Consider the following 27,814-nt stretch of genomic DNA (forward strand, 5'->3'; position numbering starts at 1 on the left):
TTTCCCATGTATCTTTTTCAGCTTGATACTAGCGGGGCAACTAAGCAACGTCCAGAAAAAAATAACCTCAGGAGCTCAGGCGTACTGTAGTTCCTGCCTAAAATAATGCCTGTTATCCCGGTGCTTCACTCTCCGAGGTGACCGAGGTCTGAGCAACAGCAGCCGGGATGGCGCTGGTCACCGTCCAGCGGTCGCCGACACCGAGCACTACCTCCAGCCCCAGCGTGTCTGTAAGTACCCGTGAACTGGTTTGACATCTCGGCTCACTTTCGTTGGTCTGTCACGGCGGTCCTCCTTGCTCGGTGTGTGTGTGTGTGTGTGTACATGGGTGGCTAACTTTAGCTGCTAGCGTCATACTGTGAGCTGACAGTAACTTTTCACAGTCCCGCAGAGAGATGCGGGGTTTAAGTTCTTCAGCCTGGTCTAAGAGGTGACTGCTTTAAAGGTGCCAAGTGTTTGCAAACTAAGTCCAACTCAGCAGGATAATGTTAGCAGTCAGAGCTAACTCACTTCCTCCACAAAGTCGAGCCAAAACGACATTCATGTAACTTGAAGCTTCAACAAAAAGCCTTTTATTACTTATATTATAAACATGAAGTGTGCTGCTCTCTGTGCTCTGTGTCCAAATTGTCATGTCAGGACCACATCCTCCAAAATGAACTACAATTACCAGTGGTTAGTGGAGTGACAGTGAAGGGAGAGGATCTCCCTGGAAAGCAGGTTAGTGTGACAGGCCTGTCAGATCATGTTGGAGCCAGTGGGACAGTCCTCTTATCCCCCTTTGACACTTTGAGGCTTCCCCCTGTCTGGCTTCAAGGTCTTAACGCAGACCCAGGCAGGGGTGAGGGTGAGGCTTGTCATAAGATAAGACCTTGCGTATAACCCATGATGAGCATGATAAATCGGCCGGAGTGATATGTTGCAGGGACTGACGGGATGTTTGAAGGCACATCTTTTGGCTTGCAGATCAGCGTTTCGCAGTGATTAACCGTGCTTCAGGTATCGAGGTCAGCGTGATGGGGAATCACATGGGACAAGCCGTGGAAATGATGGAGAATGGATTAGGAAAATCCACCCAGCAGAGACGTGTCCGACAAACATCAAATCATATGATGGCTGGAAGTGGTTGTAGAGCTTTGCTGGTGGTTGGGGAAATTTCAGGGGGAAAAAAAACTCAAGAAAAACAACATGAATTATTTACATAACCTAAAAACATAATGTGATGATTAAAACATCTGAATGCCACCTCATGCAACATTTGATTATAGCTCTTGGAGACATTTGGCCGCATGTCGATCAGCCAGATCAAAGAAATGCTACACATGAATTCTGATTTAAACCAAATTTATAATTCTGAGAGTCCGTAGTGTGGTGTAGCTTTGAGGTGGTGAAAGGATCCCAGCCTGAGGTTACCAGCTGCTTGTCATGAGACCCATTCCTGATGGGAAGCAGCCATGTGAGCGCTCTTGTGAGATGTCTGCTGCTGAGAGGGAGGCAGAAACCTGGGAGAGGCACAGCACAGCAGAGCAGTGTGTAGAGCAAAAGAGCTGGGAATGAACACACACGATCTGTGAGAGGCTTCTTCAACCTTTCTGATTATTAATCCATCAATTAATACAGCTTGCATTTTTTTTCAGCACAGCCAGGAGTAGCCACCCTACAGTGGGAGCGTGCAGTAATCTGCCTAGCAGCACACCAGATCCCCCATTCCCATTGGCTATAAGACCACTCCCTACACATCCATGCAGTGGCATGGTAACCATGGTGATCCAGCCTGTACATTACATCCCATCCGTAGCCAGGCTTATTATGGTATATGGTTTTAAGGACCTATTGGAACTTTACGACCCCTCCACACATCAGTAATGTGTCTGTGAGTGCTTTGTGGTGGGGTTATGGTATACCGGTGTCACATTTGCCTTTGAAATCTGCTGAGCTAGGTGTTTTGTCAGCTGTGTGTGTGTGTGTGTGTGTGTGTGTGTGTGTGGGTGTGTGGGCTCCTATTTCTCCTGTGTCACCATATTTTGTCTTGAAGGCAGGCTGTTAGGCTGCTGATGCAGAGAGCATCTTTCAGTCAGCTGTGGAAGCAGACACAGAAATAGATGAAACTCCATCTTTCCTCCAAATGCTTCTCTCGCCCTGATCTTCCTCATCCATCGTCACGTATTGTCACCCTTCATCAAAAACAGCATTAAACATTGTTCGTGTCTGTGGCTATTCCTGTTCGTTCCATTCTGTGTATATCTTTTGGTTTTGTGTGTGTGTGTGTGTGTGTGTGTTTTGGCCTGTATACTAGCAGACAGGATTGACTGATTGATGCCAAAGAGAAAGTTCCCAGAGTTTTGTGAGGGATTATGGAAACAAGCTGGGATTAAAACTGTCTGTGTGCGTGCGTGCATGTGTGTGTGTGTGGCAAGCTGTGCTGCTTGGTTGCGGTGGTGGGGGAGGATGATTGCATTTTGGGGGGAAAAAAGGGAGAGACAGAAAGAGAGGGGAGGGCATGGACAACGCTTAGGCCTGCCTTGTAACTGAAGTCACAGATGAAAGGCTTTGACGTAGCTGCTCTAGCCGCCAGCCAATTTAACACTCTTTTAATGCAAGGTTAATTGAGTCTGACTCAGCGTGATGCAAATAACCTCCCATGACTCTTTGGTCAATGTGATACAGTGTGTCTCCTCTGAAATGCTAGCTGCCTGTACAGGACTGATGTGAAGTGACACAGGTATTAAATAAACATGAATTTTGTCTTTCATGCTGATGTTTTTATTTATTTCCTCTGTTCTTCTATCTGCCTCTCCAGGAGTCGGGCAGCGGTGAGGATGACCGTCGCTCCCAGCCCAGGAGGTGAGACCACTTCCTGTGTTGTTACACTCTTGTCTCCAGTTTCCTGGAATAACTCTGTTCAGTTTCCTTGAAACTGTAATTTGGGACTTAGACCACGAGGGGGAGACAGTACATCAGACGTCCAGTGTTTCTTCAATCACTAAGCCACGTTTTCTCTTTACAGTTCTACATTAGGTGCATTATACACATTTATATGGCACAGCACGACACTTCATTCGATCGGCAAAAGGCCAATTTATGTGTCAAAATAAAACCAGTTTATCAAGTAATACAGTGATACAGTGACAATACAGTAAAGTAGAAAAATGATGTCAGTTGAGCCCACGTCTTGTCTTGTCTTGTATACTGTCATACAAACAGCGGTGTGTGTATAACCCTTGAGCATTTAACACGGTACAGTACTCAGAATTGGTAACAATGATTCTGAAATGGTTTTCTTTCATAGTTTTTCATGCTTTTTGCATTTTTCCTGTAAACAAATACTGTCTTTGTGAATGCTTTTGTCAATATTTGTTCAGTCCATTGATGCCGTAGGCTGGGGTCGATTTGCATGATTCCACCTGGTGGTTGTGGTCAAGTAGATTATTTGTTTTTGACGTGCGTATCTGTATCTTCTATAAAAGATGAGGACGTCACCGCTCTTAGCGTTTTTTTCTTTAGACCACTCTGAGGTGGCTTTATCATTGTGCTGTATGCTGAGCCAAGGCCCTCCACAGAATTTGAATGAAATTCATAGACTCCACAAAGGACAAGCTGAACACACAGGCTTTATATCTTGTGTATGTGTGTTTGACTTCCTCTTTACTTATAACCAGCTACTACTGAACACACACACACAGTGCCTCATCAATTTAAATGTTATCCCCATGTTACAGTCTGTCCACGGAGACGCTAGCACACAATCATTAACCACAGAGCACGAACATCAAAGTCTACACGGCCTTTCCTTCTTCATTGGACTTTGCTGGTCTACTCTGTCCTTTGAAGTGTAATCTAAATAACCTACAGTAGCATTGTAATAACAGTAAAACCATTTTTTAAGTTAGCTTTATAGCAGGTAATGAGACAACCTGTCCATATCTTGCCCTGAGAGGTCTGTGCAGACTGGTCTGAGGGCTGAGGGAGTCAGGACGCTGTAGACGTTAGGTACATGACAAAACTTGTTTGGCAAATGTGTTTTTCAGAAACCCTGCACATAACAACAGATGATGACAGATTTCATGATAAAGTCTGTACCCTTGTCACCTCAACGTTGGTGTTAAGAAGCAGGGCAGAGTTGTCGGGAGGAGGTTGAACCTCTCCACTGCGTCATTTTCTTTTCTTCACCCTTGGGCTTTGGCCGTTGCCCAGGATCATTCTCAGATTTCACTCCATGCATGTCTTGGACCCGTCCACACTACATAAGCGAACAGCAAGACCTCGCATCGCAAAATAAAAATGCATCTCAAAAAAGCTATTCAGGCTCCTGCTGGTCTAGAGTCGTTAGGAGGGGTCAAAGTCTCCAGTCCTGAGCTCATCCACACGGCAGGATAAAGTGCGCTGCAACAGTCAGGCTAGAGAAATGTTGATTCTCGCATACATGCATTGGTTAGCAAGGCTATAATATTAGTGAAGCAGTTCTCTTCTGATGGAGGCATGCAGGGTTGCGTGGGAGCGTTGTGCTTATGCTGAATCTACACCACTGGATATGTAACAAGACAGAAAAGCAGTGAAACATAGATGTTGTGTATTCTAAAAAAAAATAAAAAATAAAAAACTTGCATCATACTTGGATAGAGATTGCACCAAAAATGACATCTACTTCCACTTTTTCCTCCCATGGTGGCCTTACCTTCTACCAAATTCTTTTTTTTTTTTTGATTATCCATATCCTGCTGACCAAACTATGGACAAACAGAAATGAAAGCATGAAACCATATCATAATAATTGGGGTTTATTATTGCAACTGGCCCAAAAGAAGCCAAAGGCCCACATGTTCAACCCATATTGTGCATGAAACCTGGAACAGAAGAGATTTTATGCCATGTCACACATGTCTGAAAATTGAAACTTGGTGACATCACTCCTACAATCCTTTAACACACCCCCAATAGTGCCAGGAAGGGCATGTGGTCCCAATTATCTGTTAGGTAATCCAAAAAAAGCAGCAGCAGCAACAGCTGGTGAAGTCATACCCACGGGTGCGCGCACGCACACACACACACACACACACACACACGCATCCATACACATATAGCTTGTGAGCTTACTGCTCTAACATCATTATAGTCCTCTTTTGCCATTTGGCTCAGTTACCAAGCTCACGATTTGCTCCGAGTTAGCACGAATCCACACACACACAGGGTGCAGCCAAGGGCCTTGCTGAGTGACCCCTAATGCGTGTTACATAAGAGCTGAGGTCCAATTAACTCCCCACCCTACATATGGATTCAAGTAGCAGTGCGGGCCAATATATTGTATAGGGGCCACTGAGAGTGAGGGGGAGGATTTGGCTTTTGCAGTGCAGTAATATTTCCACTCTGTCTTGATTTCGTCCTCTTCTCCAGAGTCTTTGTCTCTTTCCTCTTTCAGTTATTCAGTTGACTACCCACTGACTCACACCCTGTATCTCTCTTTATTCTCCATCTCTCCGTCAATGTCCCTCTCACACAGACAGCTGTCTGTACTCCCCTGCACCACACCAGTGAAGTATAATGTTACTGCAGTGCAATAATGAATCTGTGCCACACTGGCTGTCAAGGTCAGTGTTGAAGAAACTTTTTTTTTTTTGTTTTCCATCCGGCGTTACGAAACCAGAGTTTAAAGGTTTTGATTCTAAATTGATTTTTAAACGGTTTGAAAAACGGTGAAAGCAACCGGTGAATTTTGTTCTGCTGTGTTTGCTGAACAGAAAGAGACGCTTCCCACCTTTCTTGTGACTGTCTGCAGGGATATCATATGACCTAGTGTTGCTGTCAGAGGTCGCTGCATCACAAGATTCATACACACAGTGTGTGTGTGTGTGTGTGTGCCTGTGTGTGTGTGTGTGTGTGTGTGTGTGGTCCAGTTTGTTTTTAATTTTACAGTTCTACAGCTTTCACCCACCTGTGTGACTATTTATTCACTGTAAGCCTTGTGTAAGGCAACGTCCTACAAAGCAACACCTCATAATCACAGAATATGATACAAGTCTAACTGTGCAACAGAATCACGAGACAGAATAGACAAAGAATAAATAAAAAGACTTCACTATGACAAAAAAAATGTAGGCCATGACTTTATGGATCCCTGTGGACTTTTTGTGATGTTCAGTTTGCATGTGCTGATTTTCTTTGCAAGATTACTTCGCCTGTCACACAAAGAACGGTACTATTTTACCCATTTATGCTGTTAAACATCAGAAGTGTTAAAGCACACCTGTAGTGACGACCCACTTGAATTGTCAGTGGCGGTCCTTGCTTTCGGTTCTCTTTTGGTTCGGTTTGTGTTTGGAGCAACACTGCTGCTGCCTTAGTTAGAGCTGTGACAGTGTACTGTATCTAGTCAGAAGCAGGTTGCAGATGATAAAAGCCTGAGAGAAGAAAGAGGAGTGGTGTTTAGTTGTTGTTGTTCTGACCTTTCATCCATTGTCCCCCAGCTGTAGATTATTTCCTTTTTACCACATGCAATACAGGTCATGGTAGTGTGTGATTCGGCTTCTGTTCTACTGTAAACAGCCAGCAGACTCGTATGTGAGAAATGAGAGCCATTATGTAAGCACTGCAGACTAAACTAGTTAAACATCTTGACACTTGACTGGTCAAACTCATTTGTGGTGCCAGGTCTCTTCCTGCACTGTTAAGTGTCCACGTTATGGTTGTTGCGCCTGTGCGCATCAGCTCTGACCCAGATGCACACAAGCAGAGCAGATTCACCAGGTCGAGAATTTAATGAGTCTGCTGCTCGAAGAACAAGAAGGACGAGGTGCAGTAATGAACGCCGCTTCAAGGACAAACTGTTTCAACGCTCCCTCCACATGTGGAGACATGCCTTCTTAAGTTTAGAAGCTGTTCCTCTCTCATTTACACTCAACGGTGGATACCACACCTGCCTCCTGCCTTCCCACAATACACCTGCTGTTTAAACATGGAGTACGCCCTGTTCTAGATTAGTGACTACAGGGAATTATGTTTCAGTTTCCCACCATTAAAAAGAGAGCTTGGATATGGGGCAAACCATATAAGTTATACATGCAGTATTTCATGCACAAAATGTAGGTTATGTGACATAAAAGGCTTTGTGTGCGCAAAATGTCACACTCCTTTTTCATGTTTCCTTTTACAACCAACCCAAATTTATTGCCTTCATTTTGTAGTTAAGTTTTAGCCATAATGCACCAAATAATAACATGCACATACAACATTACATGCCACAGAATACTCTTTTACCAACTCCACACGTCTTTGAAATATAAACAGCAGTAGGAAGGTTAGAATTTCATGTTTGGTGACTGTACACAGGGTAACAGGTCCGTCTTTGTCAGTCTTATCTGGCTGGTAAATGGGCTCCCTGTTTCTTCAAGGTTAAGTGCTCCTATCGCAGTTAGTAATCGCAGTTAGTAGTCAGCAAACATTTGAACGCGAGGCGTTGCCGTCCAGCTGTTCTTTGCATTGCTTTGTTTTCGGTATTAAAAAAGTATTTTAATGTTGTTTTTTTAGCCATACTCGATTACACTTTTCTTCCCCTTTCAGCGGGATGAGCATTTTAGGTAAGTATTTGTTAAAGTGCGATAAATCATACTGCAGCTTATACCGTAGCTCTAACAACTTAACTGGTGTGTCCTTGTACTACAGAACAGTTTGCTGACAGTAGCCCTCCTCAATCTCTGTATTTGTTTACCATGTGCTATATACACAGCTGGTTACAAGGAAGTAGCAGTATGGTAGGCCTCACTTTTGGTTGAGTGTAATGTACACACACACACACTCACATAACTCCCTAAATACTAAATGTTTCTGCCCATTCCCCTCAAGTGACAGAGAAGGACGTGTAGCAGAACAACAATTGTGCAACTTGTCTAGGGCTTACGCCACATCACAACACCCTCTCATGTTACGGGCCCACAAACAAGCGAGTTACCACTCATTGCTGGTAAATTTGACGACACTAAACAGAACCACATGACGAGAGCGCTGGAGCTGCTGTGTGTGTGTGTGTGTGCGGGTGGATTTTGTGGTCACAGTTTGCTGGCTCACTGGACAGCCCGCCTTGCGGGGAGGGAGTGGGGACGCGTTTTGTGACGGCAGGAGTGCGGGGTTCAAACAAACATACATTGTCACGTGCTATGTATTTGTTATCTACTTGAAATTGTCCAGTGAAATGTTGCAAAGCATCGTTAATATGATCAGTGAGAGTATCCACCAGAGATGATCTGATGAATGATTGTTTTTGTTGAGTTAAGACGTGTAATATGAAGAAAGAATTCCAAGTAATAAGGTTATCGGGTTCTCGTATCGTGGTGTTTGATTAGTGACATGCTCACACTTGGTGTTAAGAGGTTGACAGTTGAATTACGTCAACATTTTTCGATTCCAAAACAAGTGTAACCCGAGGTTAGAGCGCCTACAAAATGTATTATTACAATTCTGTGGATCCTGCCCTGCAGCATCTTGCCATAGACATTCCTGTATTATTACTGTATGTGTTTTCTGTCTTTGCTGTTATTGTGCTCCCCTGTATTAGACAGACTAGCAGGCATATAAACAGTCTGTTGTGACCACAGTAAAAGAGAGAGGAAGTGGGGACCAGTGACCTCTGCCTTGAATTTAAAAACATAATAGATATCGCCGCAATTTTTTGATGCATTGTGTGAAGGAAACTCTGCTTCCACTAATTGTCCACCTCTGGCTGTTGTGAAGAGCTGAACAAAACGTTCATCTCATACTTTATGGACGTGTAATGTGACCGCTCGCACTGTTAGTGTTGTGATTGTTTTTTTGGAAATGTTTTATAAGCTACATAAACATGCGTCGTTCCTAAAATACCTAGAAGAGGAATTATGTCAAACAGGCCACACACACTTCCAATAAAATAATGTGCCACGGTCAGTTAATGTTTATTAGCCAGACAGATTTTTAGCACAGGACTGAAAACATGAGGCTTGCATGCAAAGCCACATTGAATAGAAATTATTAATCTGATCCATCATTACTTAGTGCCTTCATAAACTATGGTCAGTCTAGGATCAGTACTGTAGCGACCTCGGCTACAGCTAAGGAGTGTTCATGGACGGAGAACCCAAACATACTGTGTAGATTAGAGTAACAATGGGAAAGAGTGTGAACACTTAGCCAAAGGTGTGTTGTATAACAGCATACTTGTGCCCTATTTTTCAGTCTGCCCACCTATTGATAACAACTCTACTCTGGGAAAAACACAAAGCAGGCCTTCCATAAACATTGCAATAAAGCTTAAATCCGCCGCACAGAGGTCATTTGCCACACATGTTTTAGTTTTGTTTTTAGGCCACTTGGCACAAGCTGGTGTAAAAAATGAGGCGAGTGCTGTAGTTTTACAGTGTTTTTCAAATTGTTGTTAGCTTGCATAGGGCTGTGCATGTTTAATAGGCTATAAATAGGCTATAAAAATGAATCAAAACATGCTGTCCATCTGACAGCACGCATTAGATCCTTGGTCTCTTCACCTTTTAACGTGAAGCGTCGTTTCTCCTCCAGACTTTCTTGACAAGACAGGCTCCGGGATATCTTCACATAACCTAAATACTTAAGGCCTGCTGCTGCAGCAGCTCTGTCTGGATAACTTCAAGCCTGTTTCTCATTTCTCCTTATGTAACTCAACCACGAGTGTATGTGCGTGCGTGTGTGTGTGTGTGTGTGTGTGTTGAGAGAAAAGGGTGGAATGGAGACAAGTAAAGTCTCGTCAGTGTGCTGTCTGCCAAACCGAAGGCCCATGTGGGTTTAATTGACTCTATTACATTAGTGTAATGAGCACATCCCCTATTGACCCTGTTGTACCAGGACACTGAATCTGCTGTTGGACAGCAGTTGATTGTAACTAAATATTAATAAGATTATTTAGTCTGACCTACAGGATTATATAATCTTCCATGGACAACCAATGTGCCATAAGTAGTGTGCAGCTTTTAACCAAAGACTAACAGATAAGCAGCCCCAGGAGGATCTCAGCAGTGTAATCACCTGCTGGAGTAAATACCTTCATGGTTGCCAGCGCTTTGTATACAAACTCACACAGTAAAGAGTCCATGCAGAAGGGCGGTCGTACTTCTCCTGTTGTCCTCATTGGCTCTCCCGCTTTTCCCAAAACCACATGTCTCCACAACTCCTCCCTCCTGTGTGACTTCACCGGTGAGAGTTTGACCCAAGTCATATGTCTTCCAGTACTGTACACGCTAAAGGCTGCTGCTGTCTTTCGTAAAAAGTGGGATATTTAGAGAAACCGGTACGGAAACTTGTCCAACATGGGACTCGCTGTCGCTTCTTCGGGACATGTTGGACGGCGTCAAGCGTCAAGAACACCGTGTGCTACATTTATTTGCCCCGCTTAAATTATCGCAACAGAATTAACTGGAAACATCTCTCTCTCTTTTTTCTTTTTTTCTTTTTTTTTTTTGGCGGTGGCTGTTTCTCGGAATATTTCCTCATATGTGTCTACTGTAACACCAGAGGAAGACACTCCTGTTTCCCCCCGTCTTGAAATGACAGAGCACATGCCTCTGCGAGAGGAGTAAAAACTTTTTTCTCTGGGACCGAGAACACCTGACACTCTCCTCCACCTCCACCTCGCCAGCGATGACCCTCGGCGCGGTGTCCGGATCCGACAGCTCGTCGGCGGTAAGCTTCTGCTCCTGCTGCGGGGTGAAGATGGTACCGTATTTCAGCGACGACGCGGTGGTGTCAAAAAATCAGATCAACCAGCTGTAAGTTGTGAAAGGGGGAGATTGAGTTATTTGTTCATGCTCGTAGAAATATACTGATAAATGTAGTGCATGTGACAGTAAAAGGTGACATTAAATATCAGGGTCTTCAATTCAAAACTCCTGATCGTGGGAACAATGTGGCAGACTTTTAATATTACAACACAGTGAGTGAGTGAGTAAGCTGAACATGTGTAATACTTTTGCAACATGTATTTCCTGGTGACGTATCGGGATCTTACTCATCTTTAGTGCTCCTCTTTGACCTTATTAAGACACAATGGCTCCAGATGAATTGTGAATCATCCTACCTGTCACACACACACACACCTAGGAGTCCACATTGCTACTGATTCACTGAGACAAGCATACAATCACCTGATCGCCATATCAAGTTTTTTATTTTTTTATGTGGGGCATGCTGTCAATCCCTTTTTGTTTGTCCAAGGCTGGGATGTTGTTTGTCTGAACATGTGAGTGTTGCTGTAACTCAACTACAGTTGTTATTAAGTTGCAATTACCTTGTTTTTTTTAATGTTTCCAACAAACATCTAGGGAAATATCCTTTTAATAAGCCTGAAGATGAGGAAGAAGTTTAGATAGTGTTCTTCAGATTGTCCATATTTTTCTATTAATTGTGATGTTTAACCCCGTACCAACAACTCAAGCTAATGTCTGACTCTGACTCATCGTAAGATAAAGTTTCTTAGAGACAGACCCAAATAAAATTTGGCCCGCGTCCACTTGACTTGTGATGGTCACATTAGGAAACAAGGAAGAGGGCAACCTAATGTCACTTTTAATACAACCCTTAGCGATTATGACAACAGATCTCCTTGTAACTCAGTAATAAGTCACAGTGGAAACGCTTGCATGACAGGCCACTGATCAGATCGACATTTTCTGACTTAAAACACGGAGCCTCTGCGATTCATTCTGGCCTTTCGTCTTACAAGTTAGCAGACTTGAACTAATGAGTCTTGCTTTATGCATACTTACGCAGAGCTTGTCTTGGCTGCGATGTAAGGGAGTTACCTTAAATGCATCTTACGGCAATCTTATCCGTAATCTGCAGACATCAAGGCAAAGTGAGGTAAAGCCTTTTTTTTTTTTTTTTTTGCTTTTGAGATTTGAAAGGTTTTAGTTGAAGAGAAGTTTGGCCTTCAGGACAGATCAAAGGCTGGTCTGTTCAAGTTTCCAAACCCTCATGTGGTGCCCGGCTCAGATAAGCAAATTTGTTGAGTGAAAAAAAAAAAAAAGAAGAAGAAGAAAGAAATCAATTTAGAAATTACTGCAGCTGGATTAAAAGATGATGAAATCAACATTATCCAATTTTTCCACAAACTCAATTCATTTCATTCCAGCGTCTGTGTTTCTTGAAGTTTTGCAACATCTTTTGTGCACTCGGTAATTTGGTCGTGCCTTGCATGAGAATTGGCCCTCTGTCGTGGTTTTCAGGAACGTCAAGAACGACCTGGGGTCTTGAATGCATTTTCTTTCAGTCGTTTAACACGTGATTGTGTGGTGAGGTTATTGAGTAAACCGAACATTTAATCTTTATTGGGGCTGCACCCAGTATTTAAGGAAATATATATATATATATTTTTTTTTTTTCATGCTTGTTTGCACATGGGAGGTTTATGGGAAGATGTTACTGCAAGACACAAACACACACCCACACACACAGTGTATACTGGCAGGCACGTGGGTCTAGTAAATGGCAGCAGATGTAGGAATCTTCTGACTTCCTTGTTTTGTTGGCCACATTGCATGACGTCGGTTGATATTGTTTTTATCACCACTCCTTTTGTATTACTCAGGATGGAAAAGAGCCCTCGTCACAAGGAAGGGGATTTTTTTAAGCAGCCTTTGATTTATAGCGCCTAGCGTGTGTTCATGCGTGTCAGGGTGTTTTAATGTTTGTGTTCGTACGTCTCGTTTGTTTACGGTGCGAACGCCTGTATGTGGCAGAATGTCAGCGGGACTCTAATGTTTAACCAGGGCTCGGATGACTAATTACAAGCTTCGAGGCTGTCTGTGGAGTTAAGTGTTACCTGCGGCTAAAACACCATTGTTGGCCCATCAATTTTTAGAAACACCGGTAAACCTCTGTCTTCCGCTGCCCTTGCGCGCCTGTGTCGTTGGGTACGTGTTTTCCATTGAAAACAGATAAGACTGAAACGTGACATCTGAAGTGTGTTTGTGCGAGGAGGGGGGGGGGGCCTTCAGCAGCTGAGCATGGATTTGGGCAGCTGGATATAGGTCACTGCTTATGCTTGTGTGTGTGTGATGCATCTAAAATCAAATAGCCTACATAACTCAGTTTAAGTTTGTATAATTAGCTTCAGTAAATGGCATGAGATTACACCAGCTGTGCAGCTATGTGGTGTATCGCAGCTTGACTTGTTCGTTGCCAGGCGTCTGATAGTGTTTGTTAATGGATGTGTGTGTGTGTCCTGAAAGTTCCAGTGTTATAAAGTACAGTTTGTTTGTTTTTTTACCACAAGCTATCAAAGTGGGAATGTAACCCTGTACTACCAACTGAGCTACATCCTCCTCGCAGCAGTTATTCTATTTTACTTTGAATTTTGAGTGAGTTTGTCTAAACTTTTAAGTTCAAATGTATTTTGAGTCCTACTGAGAATAGCACTGCATGCCCGGGTCAGGTATGTTTAGTTCACTAAGGTGGCTGGTGCTCGGACCGTGCCCTGCACGCTGGATTACAAAAGAAACTTGTAGTCCCCCTAACTCATACACATGTGGAAGACAGTAAGTCTGGGCCAGCTAATGAAAGTCTGTTTATGACCTAGTATCTTCTTCTCTTTATCAGTCCTGAACCTCTTCTGCTCAGGCCACCCTCTGGTATCTAATGCTTTGCCTAATCTGTGCACTAAACCTCTGTCTGAGGGAAACTCGCCTTTTATTAGACTGCAGAGAGAGAGAGGACATGTGACTGAGCTTGCTGGTTGTGTTGCTGTTAGTTTTTTATGTTCCTCTCCTCCACAACGTCCCATGAACTTGACTTTTTCCCTCTTCTCATCCATCTGTCACTGTCTTCTGCTTGTGACACATTTTCCATAGCCATGCCTCCAAGCAGCAGCAGCAGCAGCAGCAGCAGCAGCAGCAGGGGCCTAACGTGCACCTGTGGACATGTGGAATCACACAAATACACCAGCTAACTCCCTGTCTTTCCCATGGGCAGTATCTGTCTCGGGTGCGAACTCATAAGGCCTTAGTGGGGCCTATCCTGCATACAGCCATGCCCTATATTTATCCCACTCTCCTCCTGAGAGTGACTAATATGGGCACGGGCAGGACAGGGGGGTCACCCAGTTATCTGCCCACTATGCTCACTGGTCCTTACATAGTTATGATTGTGTCTGTGACTGTTGCCCTAACCACCGCTTCACTTGTGCCCAAAGCCCGGGATGGCTGAAAGCCAAAAAGACGAGCCACCCGACTCTCTGTCTTTCTCTATATTTCTTCATCATCCTTCACTACTCAACCCTAAATTCACATACTCTGTGAATCCACATTTAGTTGAACTTGTTGGCCTCTATTTTTCGCTTGCTTTATCATTCTGTGTCTATGTTTTTGCTCTTAAATGAGCTAGTCTGATTGGTTTTCCAGTTGTCTTGACAATTTCTTATAATCTTTTCTGTCAAAACATTCGTCTCAACAGCAAACACTGGTATGTTTTCTGTTGACAAACTAACTGATTGAAGGTCAAATGGGAATTTGTGTGTCAGGGAATGTTTTGTCTTTACTTAGTCATACATCTATGTAAGTGCAAGTGGCCTAAAACCAGTCTCTATAATCAGAACACACGCAGTGTTAAACCTCTGCAGTAGGCTTTCAAAGAGACACTTCTATGTACAGTAAGTCAACTGTGCTCTTCTGAATGCGGTCTATCAATAGCTGAGACTTTTAAAGGGCTACTGTATTTTTAGAAACTTTAGCTGAGTTGTTCACAGCCATCCAACTCTCCAACCATCAGGCTTAGATTCCACTTTCTCAGTGTGTCTGTTTGCAGGCGTAACAGTGCGTGCTTGCCGTGCAGTGCACGCACGTGCATGGCCTCCGTGAGTGATTCTCAGAGAGACTACGAGCGTTATATTACAGATGACATTGTACAGTAGCGCCACTATACATGGTCATTTCCAAGTACAGTATACGAGCCCGTGAGCGAGCACGGCGGGACATGATGCAGCAGGAATGGATGAGAGTGACGGAAATGAAAAGTAGGCCGAAGTTGTGAGGAATGCAGAAAAGAGGAAGCGACCGAGGGGAGAGTGAGAGGAAACAGCTGGGTCAAGGGTGCGTGGGTTATGGGAAGTAAGCTCAGCACAAGTCTGCGGTTTTGTTTAGTTTTTTCCCTCAGTCCCTGTTGTCTGTGTCTCCTGATCCTGTACATCCATGGGCTCAGCAAAACTCAGGAAGGACAGTCGGATGGCTGAAGAGATGAAGTTACAGAGGAAAAGGGGATGACAGGAAGCCTAAATGGCAGACTGCACTGACCTTTTTTTTTTGTCCCGAGTTTGAAACTGAAGAACTGTAGAACCTGATGAACTGTACAAGTCAGGTTCATTGAGTGTAGACTTGCAGCCTGATTCCAAGGATCAGACAGATAATAGAGCGCAAGTGGTTAACCATCAAAATAAGCACATCAACCAGTTGTTTACACAGTTTCAAAAGAAATATGTGACCTCGATGCCGGTGATTTATCCCAGTGTTTGCGTGTGTAGTCATCAGTTCCTTGTCTTAGTTAGTTTCTGTGAAAGACTGAGAAACCATTCTTAGTCGAGTTTAGCAATTCAGCCAACTCACTGGATCGGCGTCTCTTCTAGTAACACTTATATCTGCAGTGTTCAGTTACATTATCACGCAGAGAGATTAAACTACAGGTGACCTCCTTTTAGAAGACACATTAACTTCTTGTGGCTAACGTTGCGTTTAAAATATTGAATGTGGAAAAAGAAGTACAGCTGAGCATATTCAAGCCAGCAGATAATTAAAAATGCGATTGAAATGCAATAAAAGTAAGAAAAATAAGTCCCTTTAGAAATCTGTTTAACTCTGAAGCAGCATTTGGCTGTCTGTCAAGATTGTGGCTGCACATGTTCCTGTTCCTAGATAGGTTACGTCCTTGCCAGCTTGACTTGTGGTTTTAATAATGCCAAGACCTGCAGAACCAATACACCAGTACACTGTGTTTTTGTTACTATGTTACTCCAAATATCTAAAATGTATAGTTTTCTTCTGCAGCAGTGTTTTTTCTTTCTTTTTTTTGTTGTTTTTTTTTTGCATCAGCTAAATTCCTGCATGAACACTATTGCCCGCGGTCCTCTGTCTAAGTGGCAGACCTCTTGCTCAGCATCATTACGGTTATGGTTTACTGGTCCCATGGCTGTCATTTGACATGGTCATAAGCGGTAGATCTTCCAACCTGTTTTTATTGTTACATTGTATGACTTAGGTTAGTGTGTCACACGTCAGACAAAAACCTGTCATTCATCCAGAGGTACTCACACACACACAGACACTCGCTGTTTAGCGTCCAGTTGAAACACTGACCTCAGTTTATTATGTCCTCCTCCTCGATGCAGTGACCTCAGTCACAGTTAATAAGATTAAGTGTTCCAGAGAGGAACAGAACCCTGTTTGATACAACCTGCTTTGGTGTGGAGTGCTGTGCGCCGGCCAGCTCTTATCTCCACTCGAACATTGTGGAGGAGGGGGGCTCGCTCTGTCTTTCCTCTTAAACCCCCGTCTCCTCCCAAATACCCCCATTCCTCCCTACTGGCAGCTGTTAAAGTGAAACTCTGTATGTGTGTGTGTGCAATCCAGCTGTGTGGAGGAGCAGAGAACATTGTGTTCTGAGTTCACATCGGGGCTTGGATCTCATTTTACTCATATCGGGTCTGTCGGCTCTGATTTAGAGAGCCCGCAGACCAGGGGTCAGCTCAATGGACCATTGTGACATAAGTCCATGACAACACTCGCCTGTTCCTTGTCCTCATCTTGTTATTATGAGAAGCTGGGGGTCAGAATGTGCAAGATAGCGATAACAAATCAAGTACATTTTTAGAATTACACGAGTTACACAAGACACCAAACACGATGAGATCATTTGTCATGATTTACAGCTTCGTCATATCTTTTTTTTCGTTCTTTTTTTCCCCCTTCCAGTATCAGTGAGAGTTTCCTCACTGTAAAAGGCGCAGCCCTGTTCCTTCCCAGAGGCAATAGCCCCACGCCTAACTCAGCACCTCGTATCAGCCAGCGCAGGAACAAGCACACAGGTAAAGACAGCTGCAGCTTCTCCCAGTGCTTACCTCCAGTTTGACCCTCGGCCTCAGAAATGAACTGCATAGAAGAAGAACTTGAGATTAAATGTGTTTTTTCAAATTCCTCTAAAGCAACATCAGTAACAGCTGGTGTTAACTCGCACTGAAGCTGTTTCACAACAAGGCAAATGAGTTCAGTGTAGTCAATTCATTGCTGCTTGCAGTGCAGAAAGCAGCTTGTACGATAAATAATTCTGTCAAAGGGAGCTTAAATAGAATCTGCTGCTGTTCGTGAATAAAGACAGCCTTTGTATTTGCAAGTTTACCTTTTGTGACGTGAGCTGATTACTATAAAAAGCAACAGAAACTGTTTCAGAAATAGCCTCAGATATATTCAGAGATGAGGGTGAATATAGGGTTAGTGAAAGAGACTCCAGTGTGAATGCACTGGAAACTCGCTGCAGGGTAATTGACACATTATCCTCGCTGCTATGTCAATATGAAAGAAACTAAACGAGAGTGTTGAAATCCTTTTCTCTCCAGGTGACCTACAGAAACATCTGCAGACTATGTTCACTGTGCTGCGGCCGGAGGACACCATCCGACTGGTCAGTAACAGATACACACACACACACACACACACACACACACACACACACACACCAGCAAAGATCAGAGGCAAGGTGGCATTGTGATCAGGGAGATTATGCTTCACACTGAAGGGCTGGTTTCAGTTCTTTGTTAACAAACATAAAGAACTGAAACTTGTTGGTCGTCGCTCATTTATCTGCGACAACAACGGGCCTGTTATATTAAACCTGCAGCCCTCAATGTGTAAACAAACGGATCATATATATCTATGCTTTGATGCATCCTAACCCTCCTCTCCACCTTTTCTCGCAGGCTGTGCGTCTGGAGAGCGCCTACCCTCAGGTAACCCGCTACATGGTGGTGGTCTCCACCAACGGCAGGCAGGACACAGAGGAGAGCATTGTGCTCGGCATGGACTTCGTCTCCTCTGACAGGTCGGTGTCACGACAACACTCCCATTATTTTCTGTCCTGTAGTGTGATATCAACACATAGCCTGTTTATGTCTGACTTCCTCTACTGTTTTGCATTTGTTATGTTGTCCTGGACTGCTGTTTAACATGTTGCTCTTCGTCCCAGCTGCTGTACGGTGGGTCTGGTTCTACCTCTGTGGAGTGACACAATGATCCACTTGGATGGAGATGGGTAAGACGCCACACCTACCTCCTACTTCCTCTTGCTGCTCCCTAAGGGAAAGTGACTTGACTGCTCTGATGACTTCATTACATTTTGCTCTTATTTATCATTTTTTGTTGAAAGTTGTGTTTTATAAGATTGCTATAAACTATTACAGGCATTTCTAATCCCTCTCTGTTTCTATCGTCACAGTGGTTTCAGTGTGTCGACGGTGAGCAGGGTTCATGTTTTCAAGCCAGTTTCTGTCCAGGCCATGTGGTGAGCCAACCTTTTTATATTTTTCAGTACATGTCAGCTATGTGATGTTTCATTGCGGTTAAGATTGCAGACTTAAAAAGACTTTGACTTCCAGCCTCTTACTTTTGTCACTTTTCCCTATCTTCCCTCCTCTTCCTTTTTCTACTCATTATCTTTGTGCCTTTCAGTCTTTTCTTTATCTTTCCCGGCCCCACATGCCACTGGTGCCTCTTAATTTCCGTACTTGTTGTCCTCATTTCCTCATTTTTTTTGTCCTTTTGTCGCTTTGCTCTTTGTCTGACCTCCCTGTCCCGTGGATATCTTCTGATACCTCCATTTATCTGCAGTCATATCTTTGTATGCTGTCTCTTCATCACTGTGATCTTTCAGTTTATCTCCGCTCACCTCTGTTGCACCCTTGTTTCTCTCACTAATTATCATTGTTATATTTCTCAAATGTGTTATTATTCATTGCGCTCTTATTAATTTTCATTTTTATATTTTTTACTTCAGTTTTTGAGAGTATTTTCTGTCTTTTTTTCCCCCCACGAGACAACCTCTCAAGTGTGAATCTTCTTCCCTTTTGCTCTCGCCTCAGGTCAGCCCTCCAGTCGCTTCACAAAGCGTGCGAAGTGGCTCGCTGCCATAACTACTACCCAGGCAGCTTGTTCCTGACCTGGGTCAGCTACTACCAGAGCAGAGTCTCATCCAACCAGTTCTGTATTAACGAGTGGAACGCCATGCAGGACGTCGAGTCGCACCGTGCCAACTCACCCGTTCTCTTCACAGACCTGTGAGTAGAGGAAGAGAGGCCACACGAATACACACACACACACACACATTATGCAAATCCACAGTTCACACTGATGGTGGAATATCTGGACTATTGTGTGGTCTTTGGTGCATTCCAGACAGGGTGTCATATTCACAAGTTTTCATTTTGTATGCACATCCTCCACTGATGTGTGGTGTAAAATTCCTGTGGAAAAGACAGTGAATTCACTGTTCTGAAAATTGGCAAATTATGGCACCCACAAGAAATACTATATTCAATTCCACGGGTTATACATCAGCCAGATTATGTATAATTCATGAACTGAAGTAACTAAAAGAGCAAACATTCACAAAGTTGTAAACTCAGTGAGGCTATAACTAATGGAGAACCTTTGACACGTCATGAAGACTCCCAACGTCTCTTGCACAAATGCACATATTTGCATCATCGATTCAGAGAAAGCCAAACGTGTTTCAGAGTACTATGTGCTCAGTGGTGTCTTAGCCCTCCTCACTTGCCGACAGTGTTGCCACACTCCTACAGCAGAATATCTCAGAGCTATCAATCTTCAGAGCCCTGAACTCTGGAACTGCGGTCACATGTGGTCTCTAAACTCTCCGGGTAACAAGAAGCAACACGGAGAGGCACAGACATAAACAAAAGCACACACTGCTGAACTATGTGAAAATAGACACGTGCTGATGCACACACACAGATGTATTGAATCTTAATTTTTGTGAGAGAGACAGAGAGAGAGAGACAGAGATATTTATAAACGAATCTGCAGGGGAGCAAAGAAAGTACAGGGAATGACAGAGGTTGCTGGATTTATGTCTTCACTAATACCAGGGAAATTCCCCTTTCTGCTGCTTAGTCACGTGGCTCACTACCTATTTGGAACATCTCTTTCTTTCTCTCTCTCTTTCTCACACACACACACACACACACATACATATATATATATATATGCCCCAGACATTCTCCAGTGTCCAAAATAGCTGAGGCTTTAGCCAGCTTGATTTACTTGTGGAAAAAATGGTATCCAGACAGATAAATAGGTAGACCAACACAGAGGGACAGAAGCAGGTGTCAGGCAGAGAGAAGGGTTGTAGAGGATGTGTTTGGGAGGGGGAAGGGGGGAGGGGGATTAAGGAAGATATTCTGCTGCTGCATGCACCTGATGCCCCTGGAGAGAAAGAAGAGAGAAGTGGAGGCACTTCAAACTTAAAAATCAAGAAACACCCATATTTACTTCACACACTCTCTCTTTAGAGGAAGTGTGCGTTTGCTCTCGAGAACACTTATCATTGTGATTACCACCCACTGTTTATGTGTTTGGATATGTGCACTGGAGCTCATAAAGTCCCTGTTTGTCCTCCCGCATGGCGTGACTGCCAGGGCCACATGACCTGCCAGTGTTTGTTGACATGGCAGCTTTATATCCCTGCATAATCACCGAACGAAACATGAAGATAGCAGGAAGTCGTCTAATGCGGCACGCATGTTTTCATGTTTGTTTGATTGATGGGAATTGCTTTGAATTCCCGTACGCTGCTTTATCTACCAGCAATTCAGGGAAGTGACACTAAATTCAGTTACTCATTAGCGCCATTCTTTGTGTCGTCATACAGCCAACACGCATGTCTACGTGATTCTTTATTTTTCTGTCTGTTTCCTTAAACAGGCTCTGCCTCCCTCAGGCTGTCTGTGGGCAAGTCAAGGCTTGTTGTAAGGTTAAAGTATACTGGATGTCGGTAACTAACCCGTATTTGTTGGCAGGAGTGAGTTTCTCTTTCTCTTAACCCTGTGGACTCATTCTCTTGGGGTCAGTAAGACGTTCAGGGTTGAGATAAACAAGCAATTCTGCAACACAGATAGGTGCTTTTAAGGCTGCAGTTACACACCTGAGGGCATCACACTGCCTCTCTTTGTGACCGCTGACCCGCACCGCTGTGTACTATTACGGCGGGGATCCAGTTAAAGGCAAAACAAGAGAAAATTAGACAATGTAAGAAGGAGAAACTCTGAGGAGAAACAAACTGAGCTCCTCTCTCCTGAGAGGTAATTAGGCCACTTGTTGGTATCATCAGTGTGACGTCCAAAGGCTAAATGTGTCCAACAGCAGAGTGGTTAGAAACAGAGCCAGGCACAACAACAGGCATACTCTACAAGGGGACTTTGTTGTGGATCGCCGTCGGGCCACGCTCTCAGATTTTCTGTTCCCTCTCCAGTTTCTGAGAATCAGACAAAGTGGCAATTCTCTCATGGAACAAGTAATCTCATTGAGACTAACATGAAAATGAATCAACGAACAGAAGGAAAGTGTCCTAACTGTGACTGTGAAGGTGCTTCTTTGTGTCCAAAAGTGTTTTTTTTTTTTATTATTTATTTATTTTTAGGCTTTAGAGAAAATGTGTTAAAGGTGTTTGTCTCTGTGTGTGCAGTCCAACAGAGAGGGAGCGCACAGAAAGGCTGATCAAGATGCGCCTCAGGGAGATCATGATGCAGAAGGACCTGGAGAATGTGACCTGTAAAGAGGTGAGAGGCTTGTAGATGAAAGGCCTGAAATTTTACAGTTCGTTTGAAGTGCTAACTTTCACCAGTAAGTCAATCGTATCAACAGTCATTGTGCTTCCCTAAATTCTTTTTTGCCCTTTTCCCAGATCCGAACAGAGCTGGAGATGCAGATGGTGTGTAACCTGAGGGAGTTTAAGGAGTTCATAGACAACGAGATGATCGTCATCCTCGGGCAGATGGACAGCCCCACTGAAATCTTTGAACACGTCTATCTGGTAAAGAACCATGCAGCTTTTGAGTTTAAGTTTAGATGCCACAGTTCTCTGGTTTGTCAAGTCCCATTTGTTTTGCTGTTGACTCATTCTTAATCGTTTTTTAATGTGTTGAATATATTTGATATTGACCGGGTTTTGTGATTCTCAAGGGCTCTGAGTGGAACGCCTCTAACCTGGAGGAGCTGCAGAACAGCGGGTAAGAGATCAGCAAGCCAGACACACTCACCGTCTTAATAAATTATAAAGACTATGCTTCACGTATTCAATTTTAATTAATTTTTTCTAGTTGAAGTTACTTGAAATAAGAGTATTAATTAGTATTGCATCAGAGTTTCCACGAATTGCTTAATTTGATAAAAAATTCAGACACACACGCTCCACTTACTGACTGACTGACTACTGACTGAAGTTGTTTCACCATCAGTAACCAGCAGATTGGTTTTCAGTTCTTTCACGCCACCTGTTACTTGCATCGAACTCTAAAAATAGTTTGCAGCAACATTCAGCCTGTGTGTTTTATAAGCTAAGCATTCATCATCTGAATAACTATTGAAATATGAACCGGTGACAGTTTTATTGGCATTAAAAGGTCAGTAAGTCAATCTGCTTCTTCCTGTTTCTCACATAGGGTACGTTACATTCTGAATGTGACCAGGGAGATTGATAACTTCTTCCCGGGGATGTTTGAGTACCACAACATCCGAGTGTACGACGAAGAGGCCACCAACCTGCTGGAGTACTGGAACGAAACCTACAAGTTCATCACCAAAGCCAAGTAGGTTTAAACGCACACAAAGCTTGTTAAGTTCTCCCTGGTATCTCAGCCTTGTAATCCAACATGATTTCTCTCACCTGTGTGTCTTAGGAAAGCTGGAGCTAAGTGTCTGGTTCATTGTAAGATGGGCGTGAGTCGCTCTGCCTCCACAGTGATCGCCTATGCTATGAAGGAGTACGGCTGGGACCTGGACATGGCTTTTGACTACGTTAAAGAGAAACGGGCCGTCACCAAACCAAACCCTTCCTTCATGAAACAGCTTGAGGAGTATCAGGGAATTCTGCTGGCCAGGTGTGCTTTCATGTAGAAACATCTGTGCGGTCTGCACCTTCTTTACGGAGCATTTTGGTGCTTAACAAACTGTTATTTTCTCTTATCTTCCGCAGCAAACAAAGGCATAATAAGCTCTGGCGCTCACACTCTGATAGCGATCTATCAGATCGCCCAGAGTCGTGTAAACCCTCTTCTCACTCTCTGGGTCGCTCCGACTCTCACAACAACAACACTTCCTCCCCCTCGTTACATCACTTCTTGGGCGTGGCTGTACTGCAGGCGCTTGGTGCTGAACCCGAAGACTCTGCCAAATCAAACACCACACACACCTCTGACTCGCACACAGACTCTAATGGTGTGTGTGACTCACCGGGTCAGGAGGAGGTCGCATCCGACTGTAGAGACAGCCTCCTGCTCCCCCTCCCCAGACCCCGAGCGGCCACGGTAGTCCCAGAGGAAAGACTGGACAATTCAGCGAGCGTGGCTGTCACTGTGCCTCTTGCTCTGCCCCACCCTCCACCATCACTCCACATCTTACCTCCCACTCCTGAACTGCAGCGTGCTCACCAGCCTCCTCCCACACATCTGTCCATTTCAGTGCCCAGACTTAAACCAGTGGAGCTGTCCCTCAGTTTCCCTGAGAGAAGCAGCTCCGAAGAAGTCTCTCCTCTCACTCTGGGATCCACTGACTCGGACATAATAGACCAGTCATTATCAGACTTAACGAGCGACAAACACAGTCCACTCAGCCCGAGCATCCATCCCCTCCCACTGGTTCTTCCCACTGTCCCCAACAGTGACGACAACAACAACCCCAGCGAGTTACAGATAGGCAGTGCCTTGGACAGCCGCGGCGATGCAGACGGGTCGTCCAACCACAGCGCGGACAGCATAGACTTCTTCAGCGCCAGGGAAAAATTTCTGGGCCTGGCTCAGGATGGCAGATCCCGAACACTTTCTGAGCAGGCACAACAAAGGACGCCTCTCTCACTCGAGGAAGACGAAGAAGAAATTGACGCGAAGGAAGAAGAGGAAGAAGAAAATGGGATGAGTCAGGTACGAGGTCATTCAGCTTGTCGACAGTCTGTCTTTGATTTATTAAAGTGTCCTGGTAGCATCTCTTTTTTTAGTATTCTGGTGGGCTACAAGCATGCAGCTGCAGAAATAGTTAAAATATGAAGTTTAAAATGACAAATGATTACTTCTAATAAAGGGAAGACTGTCACTGCCTCACAAATACGCTAACAATGTTGAAACAACCCATGACTAATTATCCGCCTGTGTCTCGCTCTCTCTTCACAGTCTGAAGATGGCATTGACAAGGCCACCCCCGACCGAACTCATCACCCTCACCATGACAATGGAGTGTCAGTCCGCCATATTGTCACAGAAATTGAAGCCATATGCCACCCTGCCTCCTGCCTTCCTACTCTCTCCTCCTCGTCCTCTTCTTCGTCGTCGCTCCCTCTGTCCTCCTCCCACAGCCCTCAGCTCATCCGACCAGAACATCCGCTGGAGGCAGAGAGTCCTGAAGTCGCGCACGGCTCTTTAACGCCGCCTTCACACCCGCAGTCGCCCTCCATGCTGCCGCGCGACTGGCCGGCAGGCTCCGTGCGGCGAGCCACCAAGCAGCTGGAGCAGAAGCTGAGGCAGGAGATGGAGATGGCAGCGTCTCAGCGATCCCCGCTGCATTCCCCCAGCGCTGAGCATCCTCCTGTCAGACTGTCCGTGTGTCCACTGGGCACCGAACATCCTCCCATTCGCTTCCCTCAGAACTCCACAGAAAGGATCACTCAGGGAGAGATCACGGCTGTATCTGCTAAGTCCAAAGATGGAGAGAAGCATACAGGGTCACAAACAGAGCTTCAGAGAATCAACTCCTCAGGCATAGACAACCTCCCAGACCCTTCATGCTCCCCTAACTCAAATATCAGCCAAGTCTCTGGTGCTATACCTACCACTGATAGCCATATGCTGACATCATCGCTGGCCTCTACTAGTCAGTTAGAAGAATCATCTCTAGATACCTCAGCCCAGGCCCAAAAACAGAGCCAACTCCACAGCCAAAACCAGCAGTGTCACACCCTGCCTCAGGCCTGTTCAAACCAAATGACTCTAGATGGGGTGACAGTGAAGGAGTCAGACACAGATGAGAGGCTGGAGTCCAGTTCCCAGGATGGGCGAGTGGGCTGTGGCCCCGGCTGTGACGCCCAGAGCAGGCTGGCTCGTGGCAGCCAGGAGCTGGAGAGAATTCAGCAGACACTGAGAGAGCTGCAGGCTTTCCTCCACGAGGGAGTCGGCCTGGAGACGACAGACATACAAGACCAGGAACTGGGGCAGCCTCAGAGCCTGAAAGATGCTATGGACACAGAGCTGGGACCTTCTAAAGTGGCCAGTTCTGAACAGACTCCTCCAGGCCTGGAAGGAGCACAGCGGCTCCGAGAAAGGCAAGAGGGGAAGAGTTTCCTCGAGCCGGCTGGGTGGCACAGAGCCATGGAGCTCGAGGCTCGTATCCGGCAGGCAGGCCTCACCCCACCTTCTCTCATGAAGAGGTCGGCCTCTTTGGCTAAACTGGACTGTCTGGAGCTGTCGGCCAATGACCTCAGCGACTTAGACCTGAGACCGCACACCAGGTCGACGTCATCGCACTCTTTTTCCACGTCACCGTGTCACCCCGATGACACCTGGAAGAAACAGAAAGTTTTGGCTCGAAACGCTTGCATCGAAAAGACAGGTTTGTCCCACGGGGGTGGGGATGTGGACGAGTTGTCGTCATCGTCGTCGTCGTCGTCACCATCTCTCTGCTTCTCCTCCGCCCCTCATTGTCATCAAAGGGATGACACCCGTGAGAGGGAGGAGCCAGACGGCGGCGGGAACGGCGCGGTCACTACGACACGTCAGCAGGGGAGAGGACACTCATCGAGACGTTCTCGCAGAGCGTCTGCCGAGAAGAAGCAGCGAGCTGTCACTGTGCTATACAATACGATGTAACCTCAGTGCAATGGACTGGAACGGACACGACTGGAGCTGCGCTGATGTGCAAGAGTGACCGCATGATTTGTATGAATGTGTAGCAAGTTAACTGTAGACCTTGTATAACCTCCGATATGTGTGTGTGCAGTGTGTAAGAACCGAATGATGAACATATGTTTGCATGTAAACCACTGGATGTGTTGTTTCAACTGGAGTTCAGGTTTGTACAGTGATGAAATATGAATGTCCAAACTAAGACTGAACCAGTGCATACTGTATGCACTCCAACGTGTCTGTCTCCCTTTTTGTTTTTGTTTTTTTAACGAAGCATTTATTTTTAGTGTTTCACCCTCGTTGCCTGTTCAGAGTTTCAAAAATGACTAGAGGGGCTTTTTTCTCCAACCATGCACTTTACTGTTTAGGTTATTTTCTTTTATTTGAAATCTGTTTCTTACCCCGGGGAGAAATCTTTTTGCACTGATCTCAGTATGCGTGTTTTTTTTTTTTTTTTTTTTTGTGTTCAAAGTGGACAGACATGTCCTTTATTCAGATTTTTAATTAAACCAGGACAAAGCTGATATGTTGTTTTGTTTTTTTTAATTAAGTGCTTTAGCAGCAAATAAATACGGTGAGTTTGTTTTGACTGTTGTACATTTTTTTGTGTTTTAATTCTGCTTCATCACACACGCACACACCCATTTGAGGAGAAGAAACAAGTTGACCGGGCTGCAGAAATTGTACCAAAGTGTCATTGATTTTACTGCCACCTGCTGACCAGGCAGAGAACTACAGATTTAAATATGTCCTCAGGCACTAGAGGAAGTGGGAAATAAGGTAACATAGTGAAAGTGTGTCAGCAGTTACAGCAAGCCCTGGTAACCAAATCTCCAAATTTGACATTTTTATGGGTGAAAATCGATCTCATAACCGTAATATTGATAGAAATACATTCCATCTGTCATTTTTAAACTGCAAGCCTGTTCCTTTTGAACAAGTCAATCCTGTCTCCTAGGGGAAATGATCTCCATCTATGCTCTGTGCAGCTTATTTCAGGCTGACATTTTACCTACTGTTTCATGTGGGTAATTAAACAGTGAAATGTAGGCCACCAGAGCCCCTGCTGAGAGATGCACACAGACGCAGACAGATCAGATAGCAGCGTTGACCGGCAAAGAATGACATTAAAGGACTTGACCAGACTAAAAAATATATATATATATTTTAAAAAATCAGGTAATAAAAAAAGACATCAAACACACAGGCATTTTCTAATTTTCTGTGTTTGAGTGTAAAAATATCAAAGGCAATGCGGGTCCTTTGAATCAAGACGAAAGTCAACCTCCCTTGATGATTTCACCTATTAAATTCACTTCAGTAGACAGAGTAGATGGTTTAAAGAAGGTTGGTTTTTTTTTATACAGTGCATGTTCCAAATTGAACTGTCGTGAACAGGGAAATCAGGAAGAATAAAACCAGTGGAGCAGAAGAGAGAGGGTTAGAGCAAGTATTGGTCTCCCCGGGTGCCGAGGCTGAGATTGGCATCCTTAAGTCTTTGCATACTGATGCTCACAGCTTCTCTGTCTTCCTCTGACAGACACACACCTTGTTTTGTGTCTTGGTGTCTTTACAAATTCACTTCACACACGCCTGCAGGCCAGCGCTTCCACCGTCTTGATGTTATTCATAATGTCGGGTTGAGTTAGGGCAGTGGAGAAGTTG

General features: G+C 44.6%; 1 protein-coding gene across 2 annotated transcripts; it reads left to right on the forward strand.

The window, feature by feature from the left end:
• Positions 1–26,738, forward strand: ssh2a (slingshot protein phosphatase 2a). Of its 2 annotated transcripts, XM_019256546.2 has the most exons (15): positions 1–230; positions 2,801–2,844; positions 16,947–17,059; positions 17,588–17,652; positions 17,948–18,069; positions 18,214–18,279; positions 18,463–18,528; positions 19,106–19,300; positions 21,727–21,820; positions 21,946–22,074; positions 22,224–22,270; positions 22,703–22,849; positions 22,940–23,140; positions 23,236–24,178; positions 24,425–26,738. In XM_019256546.2, exons 1-15 carry the CDS (start codon positions 168–170, stop codon positions 26,111–26,113), a joined length of 3,984 nt encoding a protein of 1,327 aa, XP_019112091.2. In that variant the 5' UTR covers positions 1–167; the 3' UTR covers positions 26,114–26,738. The 2 variants fall into 2 exon arrangements, with proteins under 2 accessions (XP_019112091.2, XP_019112090.2); XM_019256545.2 differs by lacking the exons at positions 1–230; positions 2,801–2,844 and adding an exon at positions 10,079–10,760.
• The last annotated feature ends 1,076 nt before the right edge of the window (positions 26,739–27,814 follow it).

Source organism: Larimichthys crocea, chromosome VII (assembly GCF_000972845.2).
Source record: "Larimichthys crocea isolate SSNF chromosome VII, L_crocea_2.0, whole genome shotgun sequence".
NCBI classification, from domain to species: domain Eukaryota; kingdom Metazoa; phylum Chordata; class Actinopteri; family Sciaenidae; genus Larimichthys; species Larimichthys crocea.